The 20,521-nt window shown below is 43.5% G+C and overlaps 1 protein-coding gene across 1 annotated transcript; it reads right to left on the minus strand.

Annotated features, from left to right (window-relative positions):
• Positions 1-201: 201 nt before the first annotated feature.
• On the minus strand, positions 202-16,538 carry spon2b (spondin 2b, extracellular matrix protein). Its single transcript, XM_070861717.1, has 5 exons — positions 16,300-16,538; positions 7,740-7,963; positions 2,816-3,007; positions 1,782-1,959; positions 202-380 (listed from the first exon to the last, which is right to left on the minus strand). The coding sequence occupies exons 1-5, from the start codon at positions 16,508-16,510 to the stop codon at positions 202-204; spliced, it is 984 nt and encodes a 327-aa protein (XP_070717818.1). The 5' UTR covers positions 16,511-16,538.
• Positions 16,539-20,521: the final 3,983 nt, after the last annotated feature.

Raw genomic sequence — 20,521 nt, forward strand, 5'->3', positions numbered from 1 at the left:
CATTTAGTAGACGTTAAACTGACAAAAAAAGTATTAGCGTTTACATGGAATGACTGTCAACCCAGCCGTCATTTAAAACCCTGAATCACTAACAATTAGTTGAATTCATTTGCATTGCATGGGGATCCATACTTGGCAAGATTCAGCCCTTTAAATGCAAGAAAGGGTGTCAATATGGTCTCTGGCCACCAGGCGTCCCTGTTAGACACAGTTGTGCAGCACACATGGCTCCTCTTCCTCCAGCTCTGGGCATGGATTACCGCTGTTGGCCGGATTCAGTCGGATGTAGCGAGTGCGGTGCTTAGTACCCATCTCTGTGCATTTCCCCATGCACAGGCCCCAGGAAGACCATGTATTAACCTCACAGTCCAGGGGCGTCTCTGAAATGAACAGATCAATCAGTTGCAATTATTCAGTCCAGAAATATATTTTGTTGCAAACAGAAAGTAAAATAAATCTCAAGGTACATTTTGAAGTAAAATACAATCAGTTTGGTTTTTTAAAATCATCATTATTGGTCAATTAACTGATAAAACTACAAAGACTTCCAATTTATGTTACTCTTCATCAAAAATGTCTCAAGAATTATGAATTGCTTTGAAGTGTTTTGTCGGCAAATGTGGCAGCTATTTTGCACACAGCACCATCCCATGGACAAGAGATAAATGTCAAGTTATTCTGCTTTTGGCGATGTTGGCTGGGGGTAGGAATGTTGGCCAGGCCATCAAGAGAACCACTGCTCTTTTAATAATGCCATACCATAAGATCTTTAAAGTTCACCTGAACAACTGGATAAAACATGGGGTCTCAGTTTAACATCTTATCCAAAGGACAGTACCTTGGACAATGCAGCACTCCTCTCAGCACTGGAATGTCAGCCTAGAGTATGCGCTCCAGTGATTCTATATTTCTCTTTTACCTTTATTTATGTAAGATAGGAATTCTATTTAGTCAGGCTGGTTTACATTTAGTTGGGGCCGGGAAGTGGGGGGTAGGTGGGGGGGCCGGGAGACTTTATCAGGACAGTTGTTTAATTCTCAGCAGCTGTGAAAGTGCAGAGCTATCAGTGGCCTGCGAGTAACCATCTCGACCACAAGGCCGAGGAGGAACAAAAAAGATAAGCAGTGGAAAGGGGACTAACATACCCTCTTGAGTTATAATTCTGTTAAGATAAATCTTAATAAAATTAGCCAGAACTGGAGATCAATTGACACTTTTAAAGGGATAATTCGATCAATCACTACCTGTTTGGAAAGTGGATTGAGAGTTAAGATATTAATCAGTCTGTTTAATTTAGGAGTGCAGAGAAAGAGCCCATGATTGAGGCAGTCAAGCATGGAGTGTAGGAGCAGCAGCCTTGATGGGTTAGATGGTCTTTCCTCCTTCCAAGTTTTCTTATATTGACTAACTCATTTAAAAAAAGGGAACTGGATAAATATCTGGCTAAAACTGGAACTTAATATGATAAGGATTAGTGTAGCTATTGAGTTTTTAAAAAAAAAGCTGGATAAATATTTGGCTTGACCTGAAATTTAAAACAATAATGATTGGTGTGGCTTTGGCTGATTAGATCACAGAATCATACAGACATTCAGCCCATTGTGCCTGTGCTGGCTCTTTGAAAGGCCTGTCCAATTAGTCCCAGTCTAGGTTTGCAGTCCTGTTGAAACCATGGAAATTTGGAATTCAAATCAACCAGTAGAAAAAACAAAATGCTGTATTGCAAGTCTACTGTAATGTAGCTTTTAGTGGGAAATAATCAAGAATGTTATACATCTCACCTGACACAGAGTCATCTATCTCATTGCCCATGGGAATGAGGTTGGACTGAGCTGCAGAAATCCCAATTAACCGGCTGTCCTTCAGCTTGGTCAGTGTCACTTTGGCGATCGGAGGAAGTTTTTTCAGTCTGGGATAGAAGAAAGAGTTTGCGGGGTGGTTTGGTGAGCTCGACGTTATCTAAATGATGGAAGCACATTCAACAGACAAGTGTCAGGTTAGTGACAATTTTACATCCATCTCTGAACCATGAAAATGTTGGTTTAAATTAGAGGGTAAATGAGTTATGAGTTTATGTTAATGTACAAGACAATTTTACCAAAGTTATAGAGATCTAGTAATGTCAAATTAACAGTTAACCGACAAAAAAATATAGTTTGTGTGTGAAGATGAAGTATAAAGAAATAGAGATGTTTTGGGTAATTATAATATAATGGGCCACAAAATTTTAATATAGAGCTGAAGGGACCCATGTGGTCTTGAAAGTTAGTATCTACACTTAATGCATACAAAATAGTCCTAATAAAGAAGGCACTGTACTCCAATATAAGAGACAAATATAATGTGAATTTGAAAAATAAGACTGGTATTATTTTGTTCAAAATGTATCCCCTCATCTCCTGGGTTACACTGACCTGTAATGGGGTACAGGTACCGTTGTCCTTCAGTACCTCAAAGTTCCCTTTCCTTATTGACCCTTGACCATAGATGCATTACAGCCAAGCTCAAGTCATCAACACACATAGCACTTTGGCCAACTATAGCACCTCAGCTACCACACCAGCTAACTCAGCACATTCCAGGAAACAAGCCTGGAATCTTCTTGGTCTGTACCACGCCATATGCTGCATTTATCGACTAAGCCATCTAGCTATTTAGACAGACAGATAGACACTACACCACATGCTGTATTAATCGACCAAGCCATCGAGACATTTAGAAAGATAGAATAGATATTTTTGAGCACAGAAATACTAGTAACATACACTGGATTCATATTTAAATAGTTATACTTTATGGATATTTTTCATAATACCTTAGTGATCGTCTCCTGGGGAATAGTAGCAAAATTTGGAGAAGAAAAGGTGAAACCGCTGTCGGTTCCAGCATCATAAGGATGCAGGTCTAAAGATATTTGCTCCTTCCATTTATCTCCGTCACACAGATCAAAACTGTCACCACCTACGAACCAGTCTGGACTTGGCACAATATGAACCATGAAGGACATCTAGGAATAAGCACAAGGAATGTGGTTAATCCTTCTGTATTGTGATAATGCGTGCTGAACAGAGAGCGACAGGTGGCTGTGGATATATTTCAACACACTCGTGCCTAGTGCTGATTGCTTATGGGTTTAACTGTTTTTGAAGGTTTTTTTAGCTAGTTCCCAGGCAAGTAGGCAAGGTAAAGAAGGAAAAAAACTACTGGAAGATGTGCTGGGTGAAAGTGATATGTGTTCCAGCTTTTTCTGTTTTTATTTAATTTTGCATTCACAGCTGTTTTCCCATGCTCTTAGTCTTATATAAATCAAGCGGCATTTGTATTAGTTTGGAGAGATGCTGGATCCTCAACAGCCCTGGTGTGGACGTGCTGTGTATTAAGGTTAACGACACGCTGGGATCACCAACAGCCCCAGAGTGGACATGCTGTGTATTAGGGTTAACGAGACGCTGGGCCCACCAACAGCCCCAGAGTGGACTTGCTGTGTATTAGGGTTAACGACACGCTGGGATCACCAACAGCCCTGGTGTGGATGTGCTGTGTATTAGGGTTAACGTGATCCTGGAATGGACTTGCTGAATTCACTGAGGCTCACCACTAAGAAAACTGGCCTCCTGAGATCAGGCAAGTTTGCTTCTAATTACCACTGGCTGTGCAGGAGGCAGTCAGCATTGTACTCCTGTAGCACCTACGTAGAATCAGCTTGTGTGTCCAGCTTTCCTATGCCCCGTCACTATCGGAATTAGATAGGGAATAAGAGGGCATAAAAGTAACTTTTTGACTCATTGAAATGTTCTTCACACACCATCACCAGCTTCCACAAAACAGGTTTCCTGGCCGTTAATCAATTGTCTCCTCTCTGTGACAGGATTCAGCATTCCCAGTGACTCCTACTGGCAATTCTCTTCCGTCTTTGTTTTGTTTGGTTGCATTTGGGGGGGGTGTTGGGCCTTACTTATCTTTCAATTCTGATGAAGGGTCTAGACCTGAAAACATTACCCTGTGTATTTGCAGCATTTTCTTTCACACGCTCTATTACAAATGATCAATGTTGTTCTACACAGATTGAGCAGGGAGGTAAATCATCATAGTCATCATAGGCAGTCCCTCGGAATCGAGGAAGACTTGCTTCCATTCTTAGCATGAGTTCTTAGATGGCTGAACAGTCCAATACGAGAACCACAGTCTCTGTCACAGGTGGGATAGATAGTCGTTGAGGGAAAGGGTGGCGGGGAGCCTGGTTTGCCGCACGCTCCTTCCGCTGCCTGCGCTTGATTTCTGCATGCTCTCGGCGACGATACTCGAGAAGCTCAGCGCCCTCCCGAATGCACTTCCTCCACTTAGGGCGGTCTATGGCCAAGGACTCCCATGTGTCAGTGGGGATGTCGCACTTTATCAGGGAGGCTTTGAGGGTGTCCTTGTAACATTTCCTCTGCCTGCCTTTGACAAACAAGATGATGTAGTGATGTTATAGCATCTCATCGCTCCACTCATCTCTATATAAACATGGTGAAGTATCTGGAAAGAACAAGTTGCCATGGTAACAATGGCCCTTTCAAACAAAGAACTCTCATGCAAACATTACTCGATCTCGCCTACAGTTGAAAACACGATTCAATTCCTGTTTGTAACTGTAAACAAAGTAAACCCACCTACGCAAATCCCACCTATTCCAAGTGCATTAAACATAAAGAACATCAGTTGGTGGGTTCCACTACTGAATCTGCAGGAATAAATTTCTGGTACCAACCTACCTGCCTCTCAATTACCCTAGGGAGCTATTTAGAAAACAAAAGTGGGGCCATTTTACCAATTCGCACACCAGCACAGAGTTTCATGATGGGGGTGCTTTTCAGGAATTTGGGAATAATGATCAATGCACCCTACGAAATGATTTTCCATCTACTAAAATTAGCACATGTATTGAAGGGGAGAGAGGAGCAGGGAGGAACAGTCTGCATGAACGAAGTGTGGGGGTGGTTGAGAATTGTGAGTATGAACTGGGACAAAGGAGATAAATGCCATCTTGAATGGGGATGTGAGAAAGGGAAAGAGGGAATAGAAGGGGAAGCGCAACAGCATGAACCGAGGAAATGGGAGGGAAAAGTGATGTCCTGTTACTGTGGCATTTAACCATGTTTAACAACCGAGCACCAATCACATATTCACAACAAGCCACAATTTCTCCACATGAACTATGAAGAGCAAATCCCTGCAATTTATGCCACAATTTTCCACTATACAAGTAAGGGAATGTTCGGTATACCTGCAGCTCAACTTGTGACGAGCCCATGCCCAACTACACTTTCAGTAACTACATCATCAACTGATATTCAGGACAATGTCTGGGTTATCAGTTGAAGTCCAATTTTGTTCCATACTCGCTTAAAAGGGGCTAATTCCTGCTGGCACAAGGTTCCATTGATACCGGCCACCCATGCCACTCTTCACGTGCACCGAAACAGCAGGCTATTTCCCAATGGGTGGGCCTTTTGGTTTTGACCAGCCAGGTATTTGGCATGCATAGAAAATTAGCAACATTTTGAGCTATTGAAAAATTTATATGTAGAATTTATGTTTGCCCGATCTCTCTCCCCATGGAGACAAACCCCACTCACCCAAGCCCAGAGATGCCTCGGAATAAGTTAGCAGAGTCAAGACTTGGGGATGTATATAATGGTTATGCTCAAGCAGTACATGCTAAAGCAAGAAGCTTGTTGCCATAGAGTAACTATTTGTCCATTAGGGGACTTGCTCGCAGGATTGTCAGGCACCAAATGGAAAAAATCCCAATCCCCAGGCATGGTCTACCTTCCAGGTTCCATTAGTGAGCTAGATATTCAATCGTCAACACTTCTCTGAAGGACTATGAGCCTGCCTGATTCTGGTAGTTAATTACCACAGAGGGTTGGCTTAGTTCAAAGCTTCAATCACCACGTATAAGAACATAAGAAATAGGAGCAAGAGTGGGCCATTTGGCCCCTCGAGCCTGCTCCGCCATTCAATAAGATCATGGCTGATCTGATTATGGACTCAGCTCCACTTCCGTGCCCGCTCCCCATAACTCTTTATTCCCTTATCGCTCAAAAATCTATCTCCACTTTAAATATATAACACTATTTTTTTAAACATTCCTCCTCATCTCAGTTTTAAAAGGGCGGCCCCTTATTCTGAGACTATGCCCCCTAGTTTTAATTTCCCCTAGGAGTGGAAATATTCTCTCTGCATCCACTTTGTCGAGCCTCTTCATTATCTTATATGTTTCGATAAGCTCACCTCTCATTCTTCTGAACTCCAATGAGTATAGGCCCAACCTACTCAACCTATCTTCACAAGTCAACCCCCTCATCTCCCGAATCAACCGACTCAACCTTCTCTGAACAGCCTCCAATGCAAGTATATCCTTCCTTAAATATGGAGCCCAAAACTGTACGCATTAGGTGTGGCCTCACCAATACCCTGTACAGTTATATCATTATGGAGCCTATAAATCCCAAAGAGAATCAACTTACCTCCCCTGCACCCCCTCCCAAAACAGATAGTAAGAACACTGCAACCCACCTTCACCCAGTCTCCAATCATTCCCACTTTCCAGCAGGGATGACTGCTCAGTGCAATTGTTGAATTGGAGCCCCCATCATCACCTAGCTGAGATCGGCTAACTCAGCACAGTCAGAGGATCAACCCAAGGAGCTTGCTGCTCTGCATTTACCCAATGATTTACTGATGAAACTCTGTCACATTTGTTAATCCGCAAGGACGCCAGTCTCCTATTGCTAAAAATACATTGTTTATCTCCTCATTTCTACACTAACTAGGGCAAGTAATTTGATGCAGTGTGACATCTTATGATGAATACTGGTGAATATCTACATATACTGGGGTAATTGTAACTATTGGAAATGGTGTAAAATGGGCGACATTGAATTGACCATCCATTATACACCACGCCTGATATTCCTTTCCAGTGACTTCCATGGAAAGGAAAAAAAAATCAGCCATGGTGTACAATATGTGTCCAATTTGACATCACCCATTTTCCACCATCGCCCACGTTAAAATTGCTTCCACGTTGTGTAATACAGTTTTTTGCTTGGTTAGGTCATTAACACAGATTGTGACGTTCTAGGTTCTGAGTGGATCTTTGTCAAATCATGACTCCCAACAATAACACTATTTTTTTTAAGACACTGGCCTAGAAATTGTCCTCCTTGGCATCTCTTGTTATCGCCTCGGTGGGTGAGGGGGGGGGGGCGGGGAGAGGACAAGATATTGGGATGCTAAGCACTTACCAACCGAGCACGGCGAGAAGAAGATCGACTCCCGTCGTATTCAGGGAGAAGGTAAGTTTTTCTTTTGCAGTGCGTGCAGCGATGGCCCTTCCCTTTAAGGGAGAGAAAGAGCCTTCCATCACGGCAGCGCTGCACAGCCCAATGTTCAGCGCAGCCCCATCTGCTGCCTCTTGTGCTCCAGGAAGGAAGTGGAGCACTTGATTTAGCACTACACTTCCTTCCTGGAACGCAAACACCAGAATTTTTTAAACGTCAGAAAACATTAGTGCCTGCTGCTAATTTTTCCAACTTTTAAAAGTTACCACTCCCGAATTTCTCCTCCACTATGTTTAAATGATTTCTGTTGAACTTTTTAATGTATTAATTCAGAGACAATGGAACATTTCCCAAGTAGGTTAAATTACAGGCTAAGAGGAGCCTGAGTAACACCAATAAATGAATACTCACAAGAGAATGTCTGGCATGCACTTCAAATTCAGTTGAGGTCTGTTCTACACCATTGGGGATATCTGGTGCTGAGAAAACCCCATAGACACTCTGGATTTTCTCTCCCGATGCTTCCACCTCTCGCATCAAGGTCCACGCCTCACTTTTCTCCGCAAATTCCCGTACTCCATTGCTGGCATATTCACCTATCCGCCACATGTGGTAGTCACTGCTGTGAGTGACCACTGTTTAAGGAAGAGGAAAAACTTTATTTAAAAAAAAACACTTTTTAGGATTTTAATCATGGATAAAAAACAGTAATACATAGCCAAAAGAAAATCAGTAATATGTGATATTGTATGCCAGAAAAAAAAATAGCTAAGCATAGTAGTCACCATTACTACACCATAAGAACATAAAAAATAGGGGCCTGCTTGACCATTCAATGAGATCATGGCTGATCTTCGACCTCAGATCCACTTTACTGCCTGTTCCCCTTATCCCTTAATCCCCTTAATATCCAAAAATCTAGCGATCTCTGTCTTGGATACACTCAACCACTAAGCCTCCACAGCCCTCTGGGATAGAGAATTCCAAGGATTCACCACCCTCTGAGTGAAGAAATTCCTCCTCATCTCAGTCATAAATGGCCAACCCCTTATTCTGAGACTGTGGCCCCTGGTTCTAGACTCCCCAGCCAGGGGAAACAACCTCCCTGCATCTACCCGGTCAAGTCATGTAAGAATTTTATATGTTTCAATGAGATCACCTCTCATTCTTCTAAACTCGAGAGAATATAGGCCTAGCCTACTCAATCTCTCCTCATAGGACAATCCCCCCCATCCCAGGGCAGGACCAGAACTAATGTCCTGGGGGGAGTTTTTGCTTGTGTTGTTGGGGAGGGTTTAAACTAATATGGCAGGGGGATAGGAATCTATGGAGGAAGACAGATGGAAGTAAAATGGGGGCAGAAGCAAAAGGTAGAAAGGAGATAAGGAAAGGTGGAGAGCAGAGAAATCAAAGGCAAAAATCAAAAAGGGCCACATTACATCATAATTCTAAAAGGACAAAGAGTGTTAAAAAAACAAGCCTGAAGGCTCTGTGTCTCGATGCGAGAAGCATTCGTAATAAGGTGGATGAATTAACTATGCAGATAGCTGTTAACAGATATGATGTAATTGGGAATACGGGGAAATGGCTCCAGGGTGACCAAGGCTGAGAACTCAACATCCAGAGGTATTCAATATTCAGGAAGGATCGACAGAAAGGAAAAGGAGGTGGGGTAGAATTGCTGGTTAAAGAGGAGATTAACGCAATAGTAAGGAAGGACATTAGCTTGGATGATGTGGAATCTGCATGGGTAGAGCTGCGGAACACCAAAGGGCAGAAAACGCTAGTGGGAGTTGTGTACAGACCACCAAACAGTGGTAGTGAGGTTGGGGATGGCATTAAACAGGAAATTAGGGATGCGTGCAATAAAGGTACAGCAGTTATCATGGGTGACTTTAATTTACATATAGACAGGGCTAACCAAACTGGTAGCAATAAGTTGGAGGAGGATTTCCTGGAGTGTATAAGGGATGGTTTTCTAGACCAATATCTCGAGGAACCAACTAGGCGGGAGGCCATCTTAGACTGGGTGTTGTGTAATGAGAGAGGATTAATTAGCAATCTCGTTGTGCGAGGCCCCTTGGGGAAGAGTGACCATAATATGGTGGAATTCTGCATTAGGATGGAGAATGAAACAGTTAATTCAGAGACCATGGTCCAGAACTTAAAGAAAGGTAACTTTGAAGGTATGAGGCGTGAATTGGCTAGGATAGATTGGCGAATGATACGGAAGGGGTTGACTGTGGATGGGCAATGGCAGACATTTAAAGAACCGCATGGATGAACTACAACAACTGTACATCCCTGTCTGGCGTAAAAATAAAAAAGGGAAGGTGGCTCAACCATGGCTATCAAGGGAAATCAGGGATAGTATTAAAGCCAAGGAAGTGGCATACAAATTGGCCAGAAATAGCAGAGAACCCAGGGACTGGGAGAAATTTTGAACTCAGCAGAGGAGGACAAAGGGTTTGATTAGGGCAGGGAAAATGGAGTACGAGAAGAAGCTTGCAGGGAACATTAAGACGGATTGCAAAAGTTTCTATAGATATGTAAAGAGAAAAAGGTTAGTAAAGACAAACGTAGGTCCCCTGCAGTCAGAATCAGGGGAAGTCATAACGGGGAACAAAGAAATGGCAGACCAATTGAACAAGTACTTTCGTTCGGTATTCACTAAGGAGGACACAAACAACCTTCCGGATATAAAAGGGGTCAGAGGGTCCAGTAAGGAGGACGAACTGAGGGAAATCCTTATTAGTCGGGAAATTGTGTTGGGGAAATTGATGGGATTGAAGGCCGATAAATCCCCAGGGCCTGATGGACTGCATCCCAGAGTACTTAAGGAGGTGGCCTTGGAAATAGCGGATGCATTGACAGTCATTTTCCAACATTCCATTGACTCTGGATCAGTTCCTATCGAGTGGAGGGTAGCCAATGTAACCCCACTTTTTAAAAAAGGAGGGAGAGAGAAAACAGGGAATTATAGACCGGTCAGCCTGACCTCAGTAGTGGGTAAAATGATGGAATCAATTATTAAGGATGTCATAGCAGCGCATTTGGAAAGAGGTTACATGATAGGTCCAAGTCAGCATGGATTTATGAAAGGGAAATCATGCTTGACAAATCTTCTGGAATTTTTTGAGGATGTTTCCAGTAGAGTGGACAAGGGAGAACCAGTTGATGTGGTATATTTGGACTTTCAGAAGGCTTTCGACAAGGTCCCACACAAGAGATTAATGTGCAAAGTTAAAGCACATGGGATTGGGGGTAATGTGCTGACATGGATTGAGAACTGGTTGTCAGACAGGAAACAAAGAATAGGAGTAAATGGGTACTTTTCAGAATGGCAAGCAGTGACTAGTGGGGTACCGCAAGGTTCTATGCTGGGGCCCCAGCTGTTTACACTGTACATTAATGATTTAGACGAGGCGATTAAATGTAGTATCTCCAAATTTGCGGATGACACTAAGTTGGGTGGCAGTGTGAGCTGCGAGGAGGATGCTATGAGGCTGCAGAGTGACTTGGATAGGTTAGGTGAGTGGGCAAATGCATGGCAGATGAAGTATAATGTGGATAAATGTGAGGTTATCCACTTTGGTGGTAAAAACAGAGAGACAGACTATTATCTGAATGGTGACAGATTAGGAAAAGGGGAGGTGCAACGAGACCTGGGTGTCATGGTACATCAGTCATTGAAGGTTGGCATGCAGGTACAGCAGGCGGTTAAGAAAGCAAATGTCATGTTGGCGTTCATAGCGAGGGGATTTGAGTACAGGGGCAGGGAGGTGTTGCTACAGTTGTACAGGGCCTTGGTGAGGCCACACCTGGAGTATTGTGTACAGTTCTGGTCTCCTAACCTGAGGAAGGACATTCTTGCTATTGAGGGAGTGCAGCGAAGGTTCACCAGACTGATTCCCGGGATGGCGGGACTGACCTATCAAGAAAGACTGGATCAACTGGGCTTGTATTCACTGGAGTTCAGAAGAATGAGAGGGGACCTCATAGAAACGTTTAAAATTCTGACTGGTTTAGACAGGTTAGATGCAGGAAGAATGTTCCCAATGTTGGGGAAGTCCAGAACCAGGGGTCACAGTCTAAGGATAAGGGGTAAGCCATTTAGGACCGAGATAAGGAGAAACTTCTTCACCCAGAGAGTGGTGAACCTGTGGAATTCTCTACCACAGAAAATTGTTGAGGCCAATTCACTAAATATATTCAAAAAGGAGTTAGATGAAGTCCTTACTACTAGGGGGATCAAGGGGTATGGCGAGAAAGCAGGAATGGGGTACTGAAGTTGCATGTTCAGCCATGAATTCATTGAATGGCGGTGCAGGCTAGAAGGGCCGAATGGCCTACTCCTGCACCTATTTTCTATGTTTCTATGGATCTTGTATAATGAGAGGATTAATTGGCAATCTTGTTGTGCAAGGCATCTTGGGGAAGAGTGACCATAATATGGTAGAATTCTTCATTAAGATGGAGAATGACACATTTAATTCAGAGACTGGGGTCCTGAACTTAAGGAAAGGTAACTTTTATGGTATGAGATGTGAATTGGCTAGGATAGACTGGCAAATGATACTAAAAGGGTTGACGGTGGATAGGCAATGGCAGACATTTAAAGATCACATGGATGAACTTCAACAATTGTACATCCCTGTCTGTAAAAATAAAACGGGGAAGGTGGCTCAACTGTGGCTAACAAGGGAAATTAGGGATAGTGTTAAATCCAAGGAAGAGGCATTTAAATTGGCCAAAAAAAGTAGCAAATCTGAGGACTGGGAGAAATTTAGAATTCAGCAGAGGAGGACAAATGGTTTAATTAGGAGGGGGAAAATAGAATATGAGAGTAAGCTTGCAGGGAACATAAAAACTGACTGCAAAAGCTTCTACAGTTACGTGAAGAGAAAAAGATTAGTGAAGACAAATGTAGGTCCTTTACAGCCAGAATCAGATGAAGTCATAATGGGAAACAAAGAAATAGCTGACCAATTGAAAAAATACTTTGGTTCTGTCTTCACGAAGGATGACACAAATAACCTTCCGGAAATACTCGGGGACTGTGGGTCTAGCGAGAAGGAGGAACTGAAGGAAATCCTTATTAGTCAGGAAATTCTGTTAGTGAAATTGATGGGATTGAAGGCCAATAAATCTCCAGGGCCAGATAGTCTGCATCCCAGAGTACTTAAGGAAGTGGATGCATTGGTGGTCATTTTCCAACATTCTCTGGATCAGTTGGCTAACCGGTCTATAATTCGTGTATTCTCCCCCTTCTTTTTTAAAAATTGGGGTTACATCAGCTACGTCCAATCCATAGGAACTGACATCGGTAGTGGGGAAAATGTTGGAATCAATTATTAAAGACATAATAGCAACGCATTTGGAAAGCAGTGACAGGATTAGTCCAAGTCAGCACGGATTTATGAAAGGGAAATCATGCTCGACAAATCTTCTAGAATTTTTTGAGTATGTAACTAGTAGAGTGGACAAGGGAGAACCAGTGGATGTGAGGTATTTGGACTTTCAAAAGGCTTTTGACAAGGTCCCACACAAGACATTGGTGTGCAAAATCAAAGCACGTGGTATTGGGGGTAATGTAATGATGTGGATAGAGAACTGGTTGGCAGACAGGAAGCAAAGAGTAGGAATAAACGGGTCCTTTTCAGAATGGCAGGCTGTGACTAGTGGGGTACCGCAAGGTTCAGTGCTGGGCCCGCAGCTATTTACAATATACATTAATGATTTGGACGAATTAATTGAATGTAATATCTCCAAGTTTGCAAATTACACTAAGCTGGGTGGCAGTGTGAACTGTGAGGAAGATGCTAAGACGCTGCAGGGTGACTTGGACAGGTTAGGTGAGTGGGCAAATGCATGGCAGATGCAGTATAATGTAGATAAATGTGAAGTTATCCACTTTGGTGGCAAAAACAGGGAGTCAGAATATTATCTGAATGGCGACAGATCAGGAAAAGGGGAGGTGCAACGAGTCGTAAGTGTCATGGTACATCAGTCATTGAAAGTTGCCATGCAGATACAGCAGGCGGTAAGAAGGCAAATGGCATCTTGGCCTTCATAGCGAAAGGATTTGAGTATAGGAGCAGGGAGGTCTTACTGCAGTTGTACAGGGCCTTGTTGAGGCCACACCTTGAATATTGTGTACAGTTTTGGTCTCCTAATCTGAGGAAGGACATTCTGGCTATTGAGGGAGTGCAGCAAAGGTTCACCAGACTGATTCCCGGGATGGCAGGACTGACATATGAAGAAAGACTGGATCGACTCGGCTTATATTGACTGGAATTTAGAAGAATAAGAGGGGATCTCATAGAAATATATAAAATTCTGACGGGATTGGACAGGTTAGATGCAGGATGAATGTTCCCGATATTGAGGAAGTCCAGAATCAGGGTTCACAGTCTAAGGATAAGGGGTAAGCCATTTAGGTCCGAGATAAGGAGAAACTTCTTCACTCAGAGAATTGTGAACCTCTGGAATTCTCTACCACAGAAAGTTGTTGAGGCCAGTTCGTTAGATATATTCAAAAGAGAGTTAGATATAGCCCTTACAGCTAAAGTGATCAAAGGGTATGGAGAGAAAGCAGGAATGGGGTACTGAAGTTACATGATGAGCCATGATCATATTGAATAGTCGTGCAGGCTCGAAGGGCTGAATGGCCTACTCCTGCACCTATTTTCTATGTTTCTATGAATCAGTCTGGTGAATCTTCATTGCACTGCCACTATGGCAAGTATATCCTTCCTTAGGTAAGGAGACCAAAACTATACACAATACTCCAGGTGGGTTCTCACTAGGGTCCTATATAATTGCATCAAGACATCATTATTCTTATACTCAAATCCTCTTGTAATAAACGGCAACATACCATTTGCTTTCTCAATTGCTTCTACCTGCATAGTGAAAAATATGTACACGTAGAATAACTAGATGGTCATTCTATAAATTAGAGCTAGGGAGATTGTCTGGTAGATGAAGTGCTGCCCAGTTATAGTCCAGAGAGATGAGCCTGTGCCAGGCTGCCAATGTCACTAAGGGAAGTGGGGTACCTTTGACATAAGGAAGAGCAAAAATGGCAGGAGGGTAGCGGTATTTAAGAAAGACTTGCATTTATATAACACTGTAGGACCTCAGGACATCCCAAAGTGCTTCACAGCCATTGAATTAATATTGAAGTGTGGTCACTGTTGTAATGTAAACATGGCAGCCAATTTACACATTGCAAGGTCCCACAAACAACAATGAGATAAATGACCAATTAAACTGCTTTAGTGGTATAAATTAACGGATTAATGTTGGCCAGCACACATGTACCCTGCTCTTCTTTGAATAGTGCCTTTTGCATTCACCTGAGAGGGCAGACAGAACCTTGGTTTAACATCTAATTTGAAAGATGGTACCTCCAACAGTGCAGCACTCCCTCAGTATTGCATTGAAGTGTCAGCCTAGATTATATGCTCAAGTCCTGCAGTGAGACCATGACCTTCTGACTCAAAAGGTGAAAGTGTTGCCATTGAGCCAAGGCCGACACCTAAATATCTTCCCATTGCACTACAATATCTTCCTTATGGAGATTATAAACCACAATAAACTGCATTTGCTGGCATAAGATAATAACCGTATTACCAGACATCTTGTCTTTACCCCTCCCCTTCTCTCCCCAAATTTATATGAACTAACTAACCTCTGGACTTAAAATAAAACAAGTATTTCAGGGTGCACATATGATAAACATAAAGCATATTCTCCTGCTTTTAAAAGGCAAAGATTCGAAAATATGCAGTCACAAGCAAGATGGAATAAATATTTTCGGTGGGCCCCACAAGTGTGGATATTCTGGTAATTCACAAATGATTTTATGGACACCAACACATCTGGGGATTTAAAAAAAAATCTCATTCCTCAACTTGCAATTTTTTTAAAGCAAATTCTATATATCCAACAATATTTTTGGACAGAGAAAAGAAAGGCTACGAACTTTCTAAAGAGAGAGATCCCTGAGAAAAGAGATTCACTTCGCCCAATGAAATATACAGCAGCAATGAAAGTAAGAACGGATAAAGTTGGACAAACCAATTAACATGATATATTGGACGAAAATAAATAAACAGCTATCGGCGCGGGGGCAAGCGAGGCCACGGGCAGAGATAGTAAGAGAGAGGAAGCGAGGCACAGATACAGAAATGAAGGGATGGAAATACAGTGAGAGTCTGTCCGTCAGTACAGTTATAGTTAGAGTGGCGATATTACACAGGAATTCCCGAGACAATGTCGTGAATTCAGTTCTTGGACTTCCTCCGAGGTAACGGAGTTTCTGCAAGTAATCTCACCCCGTGCCCTGAGGGTAGTTATACCAAATGTTGATTACTGCAATTTTTTTTAAAGCCACCCAAAATAATATACTCTTCTCATTGATCTAAAGCAACAAGTTGCAACATGACCGGGGGTCTTTTTAAAATTGCGATAGTCAACAAAATAACAGTGGGGCTGGAAATAAGAGATAACATTTTCTCGAGGGATATGTTCATCCTCCGGCCGATTAAAGGAGAATTCGCCAATTCGCTTTTTAAGTAACTGAAATCAGAGTGCCGCCTCTTATAATTTGAAGATAAAGTATCCGCCAGGTGGCAGTTCGATCCTCACAGAAAGAGCAAATGTTTAATAGGTTTCAAAAGTCCATTTTAAAAGGAGCTTCATTTGGGGAGGAAAATATTTATTGGGTGAAATCTGTGTGTTAAAATTGAGGGAGGATTTTTTTTTAAGTTCACTTTAAAAGTAATTTTAGAGACAGTCGAGCCCATCAGAAAGTGGCGGGAACAATCCATCTGTCTTTTACATTTGAGAAGCTCGGCCATAAGTAATTTTTTATCAGTTTAGTTACATTAAACTTCTGTAAAGTTGGAGATCAAATTGCGTATGCCGCATTTGGAGCGGTGACAGGGGAACAAAACACACTTACCCATCAGCGGGGACCACTGCGCCGGGGGCCGGTAGAGGGGGTACTGCTTGGGGAAGGCGAGGCGGCTCCACTTGCCGTTGAAGATCAGGCTGTACTTGGCGCGGCCCCCTGCCGTGCACAGAGGCTCCCCGTCCACGGGCAAGCACTGCACACAGCCCAGCACCGTTACCAAGAGCGTCCCTAAAACTTTCCAAACTTTGCACATCGCCATAACTGTTTCTAGGGAGGATTTTTGTTTAAATACTGCAGGAAACACGAAAAAAAAGTGTGAATACAAGGGCGTATAATTTTTAATTAAAGTACATTTCACATCATTGGATTTTATAATTAACACTTTCCGAAACTGAGAGGATGACATCTCACTTTTAAAATTACTGTAGTCGCTGATTTTTGCACTCAAACACATAGCCCGATGATATTTCAGTGCAGTATTGCTAAATTCTAAATTACCTCACAGCTCACATTCTGCTCAAGAGCAGAGACTGGTGGCAATTCACATGTTTAAACATAATTACACAAAGGTGCGTGGAAGAGGAAAATTATTTTTCATAGTAAGTTATTAAACAATTTTTTCCCTCAAAAGTAGAGTTTCAATAGAGAAAAACAGCGAATGCTGGAAATGTGAAAATGCTGCAAATGCACACAGCCTCTGATAACCGAGCTGTCGTGCCCTTGCATCATGTTCTAATACAAAAATTGCAGCACCGTATACTCACTGAATGTTGAACTTTGGTGCAGCTTTGTGATCTGACAGTGCTCGCAGGTGTTGGACAGTGTTCGGACTGGGACCTCTGCAGAAATCCACAGTAACCGCCTGGGTATTTATGCTACCACGGAGTCCTCGTTAGTCAAATAATTATTGTAACCTTTCGACCTCGCATTTAAGGGTGTGCACGCCATATTCACATTGCAAGATGTATATTATACATATATTTGCCCTCTCGCTTTGTGCGATGTCTGGAGCACCCTTGATACTGATAGGTCTAAAGAAGAGATTGTAAAACGTAAATCACCCAACACCAATAGATCATCTCTGGTCTGCAGCAGTTAGTTACCGCCTTAAAACTGCCACATTTCTGTTGTATTACTATTCTAGGAATATAGAGTTACAAACCAGGCTGCAGGGTGTATGTAGCTTAACGAGCTGCACAGTGAACGAATCACTTGAGTTCTGCACAAGAACGATGTGTACCGCTTATATTTAAAACAATCATAAATTCTGCAAAACGTTAAATCCAATGTAATATCAATTCCAGCAGCCTTGAATATTTTGGTCTCTGAGTTTGGTTTGAATTTGTGAGCGTTATTTTTTTTTACAATTAGGTTTTCAGCACAGGCACGGTGGGCCGAATGGCCTCTTTCTGTGCTGTATCATTCTATGATTCTGTGTCGTGCTTTGATTTTGCAGCATCATTCTCTCGAAACGAGAATGTATCTGTCGTAAGAACAGCAATACAAGTAAATTAACCTAACAGGTATGCTGACCGCTCTGGGATTGAAATGTTAAATGTGTCCATGCTGATGCATCCATATACCGCGACCCACCATATCATGCTTTCATCCATGATAATGTGGAAAGAGAAACGGATGTTTTGGTGAACATTTTGTTTGTCGAAACTGACTGCAATGGAAAATGCAAAGATTCATCATCATAGATTCATCATAGAGACTTACAGCACAGAAGGAGGCTAGTCCCTCATCCTCAAATAGCTCACTAACTCTTGCTTTAAAATGATTATAACATTATAGAATCAGCTTCCACCACCTTTTCAGGTCGAGTGCTCCATATCCCGCCAACACTCTGAGTGGGGGGGGGGGAGGGGGGGGGGGAAATCTCATCTCCCTCTACATCTTTTGCCAATGATTTTGAAGATTGTGACCTGCATTCAGCTCCTCCTGAAAGACGGGTTCGCGGACTTCATGTTTGGACCGAGTCAACGAGTGTCAGCACACTGATCACAAAGGGTATCACATCTGAGCCTGATTTTTTTCTTGGTCAACACCTTCACAGATATGGAGTTTCCCGGGGGGGGGGGGGGGGAGGTGGGAACCCTTCCTTTCTAACATTTCCCCCACTACTAACACAGGTCCTGGGGCTAACTGTAGGACCTTTGCCACAGCCCTGACTGAGTCCAGTTATCCACACAGAGAACCTTACTGAAATGTGGGGCTAGGGACCACTTTTGTTATACCCAGAATGTGGGTATTGCCAGTGTTGTGTATCTGTAAAGCATGCACTCCCATGTTCTGCCACCAGGGAGCTCAACCCCTGAAGTCGCAAAGGATCTCAGCATCCCTTGGGAGCACTGTATATAAGCCGGTCCCTAAGGCCTGTTCCTCACTCGAGAGTGTCTTATTAAAGACTGAGGTCACTGTTACTTTAACCTCCCTGTGTGCAGCCTCATCTGTGTTAGGAGCACAATAACTAGCTACGAGAATACGAATCCAACGCAAAGATGCAGCAAACTGTGGGCATCCTGGAGAAGTTCTCGGAGGGTGAGGACTGGGAAGCCTATGTCGAGCAGCTAGACCAGTACTTTGTAGCTAACGAGCTGGACGGAGAAGGAAGCGCTGCAAAAAGGAGAGCGGTCCTCCTCACAGTCTGCGGGGCACCGACCTACAGCCTCATGAAGAATCTTCTGGCTCCGGTGAAACCCACAGATAAGTCGTATGAGGAGCTGTCTACACTGGTTCGGGAGCATCTTAGCCCGAGGGAGAGCGTGCTGATGGCAAGGTATCGGTTCTACACGTGCCAGCGATCTGAAGGTTAGGAAGTGGTGAACTACGTCGCCAAGCTAAGGTGACTTGCAGGACAATGTGCGTTTGATGGCTACCTGGAGCAAATGCTCAGAAACTTTTTGTACTGGGCATTGGCCACGAGACCATCCTACGAAAACTTTTGACTGTAGAGACACCAACCCTCAGTAAGGCCATTGCGATAGCACAGGCGTTTATATCCACCAGTGATAACACCAAACAAATCTCTCAGCACACAAGTGCTAGCAATGTTCATAATTTAACTGGAACTGTGTTTGCGAGCAGAAATGTACAGGGCAGAACCCATGAGTCTGCAACTGCCAGCAGGCCTCAGGTGACCCAGATGACTCAGAGTCCCCAACAAAGGATGAATGCAAGTCAATTCACACCTTGTTGGCGTTGTGGAGGCTTCCATTCAGCCTATTCATTCTGCTTCAAAGGGTATGTTTGCAAGAGCAGTGGAACAATGGGGCACCTCAAATGAGATTGCAAACGAGCTGCAAGCTCTGCAAAACCTGCTAACTACCATGTGGCGGAGGAAGATCGGTCCATGGTGGATCAAAGCAATTTCGAGCCTCAAAGAGAGGAGGCAGATACTGAAATACACGGGGTGCACATATTTTCGACGAAATGTCCACCTTTCATGCTAAACGTAAAATTGAATGGCTTACCTGTAGCCATGGAACTGGACACTGGCGCTAGCCAATCCATCATGAGTAAAAAGATGTTTGAGAGACTGTGGTGCGACAAGGCACTCAGACCAGCCCTGAGCCCCATCCACACGAAACTGAGAACGTGCACCAAAGAGCTTATCACTGTCCTGGGCAGCGCCATGGTCAAGGTCACCTACGAGTGCACGGTGCACGAACTGGCACTCTGGATTGTCCCGGGCAATGGTCCCGCACTGCTTGGAAGGAGCTGGTTGGGCAAAATCTGCTGGAACTGCGATGACATCCGAGCGTTATCACATGTCGATTAGGCGTCAGGTACCCAGGCTCTGAACAAATTTCCTTCCCTTTTTGAGCCAGGCATTGGAAACTTTTCCGGGGCGAAGGTGCGGATCCACTTGGTCCCAGAGGCATGACCCATTCACCACAAGGCATGAGCGGTACCTCACATGATGAGGGAGAGAGTGGAAATCGAGCTGGACAGGCTGCAACATGAGGGCATCATCTCCCCAGTGGAATTCAGCGAGTGGGCTAGCCCGATTGTTGCAGTACTCAAAAGTGATGGCACGGTCAGGATTTGCGGCAATTATAAAGTAACTATTAATCGTTTCTCGCTACAGGACCAATACCCGCTACCTAAGGCAGACAACCTATTTGCGGTGCTGGCAGAAGGCAAGATGTTCACCAAGCTCGACCTGACTTCGGCCTACATGACACAGGAGCTGGAGGAGTCTTCGAAGGGCCTCAACTGCATCAACACGCACAAGGGACTGTTCATCTCCAACAGATGCCGGTTT

The sequence above is a fragment of the Pristiophorus japonicus genome, chromosome 2, assembly GCF_044704955.1.
Source record: "Pristiophorus japonicus isolate sPriJap1 chromosome 2, sPriJap1.hap1, whole genome shotgun sequence".
Classification (NCBI taxonomy): Eukaryota; Metazoa; Chordata; class Chondrichthyes; family Pristiophoridae; genus Pristiophorus; species Pristiophorus japonicus.